This window comes from Scylla paramamosain, chromosome 48, assembly GCF_035594125.1.
Source record: "Scylla paramamosain isolate STU-SP2022 chromosome 48, ASM3559412v1, whole genome shotgun sequence".
In the NCBI taxonomy this organism is placed as follows: Eukaryota; Metazoa; Arthropoda; class Malacostraca; order Decapoda; family Portunidae; genus Scylla; species Scylla paramamosain.
In genome coordinates, this window is record NC_087198.1 from 2,546,633 (window position 1) to 2,551,632 (window position 5,000).

At 33.8% G+C, this 5,000-nt stretch overlaps 1 protein-coding gene across 4 annotated transcripts in view; it reads left to right on the plus strand.

Annotated features, from left to right (window-relative positions):
- Window positions 1-5,000, plus strand: part of LOC135095301 (serine/threonine-protein phosphatase 6 regulatory ankyrin repeat subunit B-like) — a 40,095-nt gene that overhangs the window by 3,835 nt on the left and 31,260 nt on the right. For 2 of the 4 annotated variants that reach the window (XM_063996066.1, XM_063996068.1), the window contains exons 3-4: window positions 2,622-2,922; window positions 3,670-3,983. In XM_063996066.1, the coding sequence (XP_063852136.1) occupies window positions 2,622-2,922; window positions 3,670-3,983 (615 nt within the window). The remainder of the gene's footprint in view (window positions 1-2,621; window positions 2,923-3,669; window positions 3,984-5,000) is intronic. The other 2 variants (XM_063996070.1, XM_063996067.1) reach the window with 2 other exon arrangements.

Genomic DNA, 5,000 nt, shown 5'->3' on the forward strand with positions numbered 1-5,000 from the left:
GTAGTAGTAGTAGTAGTAGTAGTAGTAGCAGTATTAGCTGTAGTAGTAGTAGTAGTACTTGCATTAGTAGCAGTAGTTGTAGTAGTATTGTTGCTAGTAGTTGTAGTAGTAGTGGTGGTAGTAGTAGGAGTAGTAGTAGTAGTTGTAGTAGTAATCGTAGTAGTAGGTATTTTATTCATATTTATCATTATCATTAACAGGTTTTTTTTTCCTAGTATTGTTTTGATTACAAATTTTCTTTTTCTTCTTCTTTCTCTTCTTTTTCTTCTTCTTCTTCTTCTTCTTATTATTATTATTATTATTAGTAGTAGTAGTAGTAGTAGTAGTAGTAGTAGTAGTAGTAGTAGTAGTAATATTATTATTATTCTTATAAGAGAGAGACAGAAAGAGAGAGAGAGAGAGAGAGAGAGAGAGAGAGAGAGAGAGAGAGAGAGAGAGAGAGAGAGAGAGAGAGAGAGAGAGAGAGAGAGAGAGAGAGAGAGAGAGAGAGAGAGAGAGAGAGAGAGAGAGAGAGAGAGAGAGAGAGAGAGAGAGAGAGAGAGAGAGAGAGAGAGAGAGAGAGAGAGAGAGAGAGAGAGAGAGAGAGAGAGAGAGAGAGAGAGAGAGAGAGAGAGAGAGAGAGAGAGAGAGAGAGAGAGAGAGAGAGAGAGAGAGAGAGAGAGAGAGAGAGAGAGAGAGAGAGAGAGAGAGAGAGAGAGAGAGAGAGAGAGAGAGAGAGAGAGAGAGAGAGAGAGAGAGAGAGAGAGAGAGAGAGAGAGAGAGAGAGAGAGAGAGAGAGAGAGAGAGAGAGAGAGAGAGAGAGAGAGAGAGAGAATGTGACCAAGAAGGAATCTTTTAATAAATAGAACAACTTATAAGTAAGCAAAGTCTTTTTAACAACCCTTTTAGCACCTGACACAGGATAAACTACCCTGGAATTTATTGACCACGAAGGATGTTTGTTACCCTCTCTAACCTATAAACAACAAAGGTTATAGTCAAGTAGCCAAGATGTAATGATAAAAACAAGAAAATCTTACTTCACCTCATTTAATTCTTGGCCAACACACCATGTTTCACTTTACTTATTCACATTCTCACATGAATTACATAAACGTGAAAACTGAAAGACCTCACAATTTTGGCACATTTAGGTACCTGACTGTACTTAGCATTTTGTAAGGCCTCACCAGTCACCGGCCTTCTTTATTTCCTTTTAAGTAATAAATGTACTAACGAACAAGGAATGTCCATTTGCATAACTCTCATTACCACCGTCTTCTCTTTCGCTACATTTGATGCATGTACTGACAATACTTTTTTTTTATTAATAATAGGTTTAAATACGAAGTTTGACTTTAGGCTGCATACTTTGCTTTTAAACAAAGAAACCTTCCTAAACTAGTCTGACTAAGATTTTCAGCGAAGCCTATCTGTTTATTACTTAATTCTTCTGTAATGTATCTTTTATCAATCCAACATTCCCTAACCCACGGAACAGCCAACAATTAAATAAATGCTACGACTTACATCATTTATGCATATTATTAAATGACAATGACAACAATGAAATATAATAAAAAAAAATAATAGCAACAACAACAACAACAACAACAACAACAACAACAACAAAAACAACATCAACAACAACAACAACAATAATAATAATAAAAATAATAATGAAAATAATAATAATAATAATAATAAATAATAAAGATAATAATAATCATTTTTATCATTATTATTTTTCATTTTATTTTATTTTTATCATTATCATCCTTTTACACCTTTACTATCTTATTACCATATCTTTATCGTTATTAATATATTATTATTATTATTATTATTATTACTATTATTATTATTATTAGTAGTAGTAGTAGTAGTAGTAGTAGCAGTAGTAGTAGTAGTATCATTATTATTATTATTATTATTATTATTATTATTATTATTATTATTATTATTATTATTATCATTATTTATTATTATCATTATTATTATCATTATTTTTATTACTATTATTATCACATTATATTTATATTTTTTTATCGTTATAATTATTAGGTACCTTTCCCTTTCCTTACTAATTTCATCATCACTACTATTATAATTATGATCATTTTTTTTATTTTCATTATTATTTCAATAATTATAACTATAAATGTTATTATTATAATTAGATAATGGTGACATCTGACATAATATGTTTTTTTTTTTTTTTCGTTACAATTAAGTAGTTTTAGGATAATTAATCTGATAGTGAAGATATTGCTAATTTTTTTACATATATTATCATTACACATTTTTTTTTTTTTATATAATATTTATTATTATTATTTTTCAAATTATTTTCTTGTTTTTGTTGTTGTTTTGTTCATATTATGATTATTATCGCTGATGTCATCTTATCTTATTTTAATATTATGATATTTATTATTGTTATTGTTATTATTATTATTATTATTATTATTATTATTATTATTATTATTATTATTATTATTATTATTATTATTATTATTACCATTATTTTTATCATTATTATTATTATTTTCCTTCACACACATACACACACACACACACACACACACACACACACACACACACACACACACACACACACACACACACACACACACACACAGGAGCTGGTCACTGCTGTAATGGAAGGAGACGAGGCAGGGGTGAGGTCAGCACTTGACAGGGGTGCCCGGCCCGAGGTCACCGTCCCCACTAATGCTGGGGGGTCATGGAGTCTGCTGACTGAGGCTGCCAGCAAGGGCCACGAGCACCTGCTGTCTCTCTTACTGCAGGCAGGGTTAAGCATAGAAGGTGGAGGCACCGCTGACATGACACCGCTGATGATGGCTGCCCTGAATGGCCACGCCCATACAGTGAAGGCGCTGCTGGACCTCCGTGGTAACCCTCTGGCCATGGATAGTAGAGGTGAGGCTGTGCTGGTGGTGGTGGTGGTTGTGGTGGTGGTGGTGGTAATTGTAGATGTAGATGTGATTTTTTTCTACTTTTTCTACAACTGCTACTTCTAATGTTACTAATATTACAACACCTACTACTGCTACTACTTTTACTTCTTATATTACTACTACTACTACTACTTCTGTTCCTACTACTACTATTACTACTACTGCTACTATTACTACTACTATTAATGCTACTACTACTGCTGCTACTACTACTACTACTACTAATAATAATAATAATAATAATAATAATAATAATACTAGTATAATACAGAAGAAGAAAAAGAAGAAAAAAAAAAGAAAGAAGAAGGAAGGGAAGAAAAGAAGATTTTGCAATTACTTCTCGTTTTACTTCTCCACTTCCTCCTCCTTTTCCTCATCCTCTTCTTCCTCCTCCCTCTGCACCTCTTTTTGATCCTAATTCTCCTCTTCCTCTCCTCTTTCTCTTCCTCCTCCTACTCCAATTCCATTTTACCTTAATTATCCTGCTCCTCCTCTTCCTATGCCTCTTCTTCTTCCTAATAATAATAATAATAATATTAATAATAATAATAATAATAATAATAATAATAATAATAATAGTAATAATAATAATATCAATAATAATAATAATAAGAGTAATATTAATATAGTCTTATCTCCTCTCTCACACACACACACACATAAACACACACACACACACACACACACACACACACACACACACACACAGGAAGGACAGCCCTACACTTTGCTTCACGGCAGGGCCACCAGCAGTGTGTGGCGGCCCTCTTGCCCGTCACCCCTCCCACTCCCGCACACCTCGAGGCACACACCCCGGTGCACCTCGCCAGTTATCGTGGCCACGTGGAGGTACTGGAGCAGCTGGCAGGTGCTGGCTGGCCCCTCACCGCCAAGAACAGTGATGGCGACACACCCATGCACTCTGCTGCGGCCGGGGGTAGAGTGACATGTGTGCAGTGGCTGGTGCAGCGAGGCGGTGACACAAGCATACAAAATAATGCTGGACACACCCCGCTTGACCTGGTAGGCAGTGGAGAAGGGGCAGGAGGGTGGACGTATGCAAACTGTCTTACGATCTGGTTCAAAGTTTAACAGATAGAGATATTAAAGCAACATGCGTTTGGTTGACCAGGTTTATTATATTTTTAGTTGTAGTAGTAGTAGTAGTAGTACTAGTAGTAGTAGTATTAGCAGTAGTAGAAGTAGTAGTAATAGTAGTACAAGCAGTAGTAGTAGTAGTAGTAGTAGTAGTAGTTTTAGTTATATTATTATTATTAGTAGTAGTAGTAGTAGTAGTAGTAGTAGTAAAAGCAGTAGCAGAAGTAGTATTAGAAGCAGTAGTAGTAGTAGTAGTAGCAGTAGTAGTAGTAGTAGAACTAGTAGTAGTAGTAGTAGTACTAGTATTACAAGTAGTACTAGCAGTAGTAGAAGTAGTAGTAGAAGCAGTATTAGTAGTAAAAGAAGTAGTAGTAGCACTAGTAGAAAAAGTAGTTGCAGAAGAAGTAATGGTATTTTTACAATTAACTATTATCATCGTTTTCACCACATAAACTAATAATTATGAAATAGATAATTATTATTATCATAACTTTTCACCTTGATTTCCTTGTTATATTATTCTATAATTATAGTTATCATTATCATCATAAACATCTTTAGTGTCTTTCTTCCTTATCATCACCGTCCTTTCATCATCATCAGCACCATCATCATCATCAGCACCATCATCATCACTATTACATTATTATTTTTATATTGTTATTACTAGTAGTAGTAGTAGTAGTAGTAGTAGTAATAGTAGTAATAGTATTTGTAGTAGTATTTGTAGTAGTAGTAGTAGTAATAGTAGTAGTAGTAGTAGTAGTAGTTGTAGTAGTAGTAGTAGTAATAGTAGCATTAGTAGTATTAAATGTAGTAGTAGTAGTAATAGAAGTAGTAGTAGTAGTAGTAGTAGTAGTAGTAGTAGTAGTAGTAGTAGTAGTAGTAGAAGTAGTAATAACAGTAGTAGATGTAGTAGTAGTAGCTGTAGTAGTAATGGTA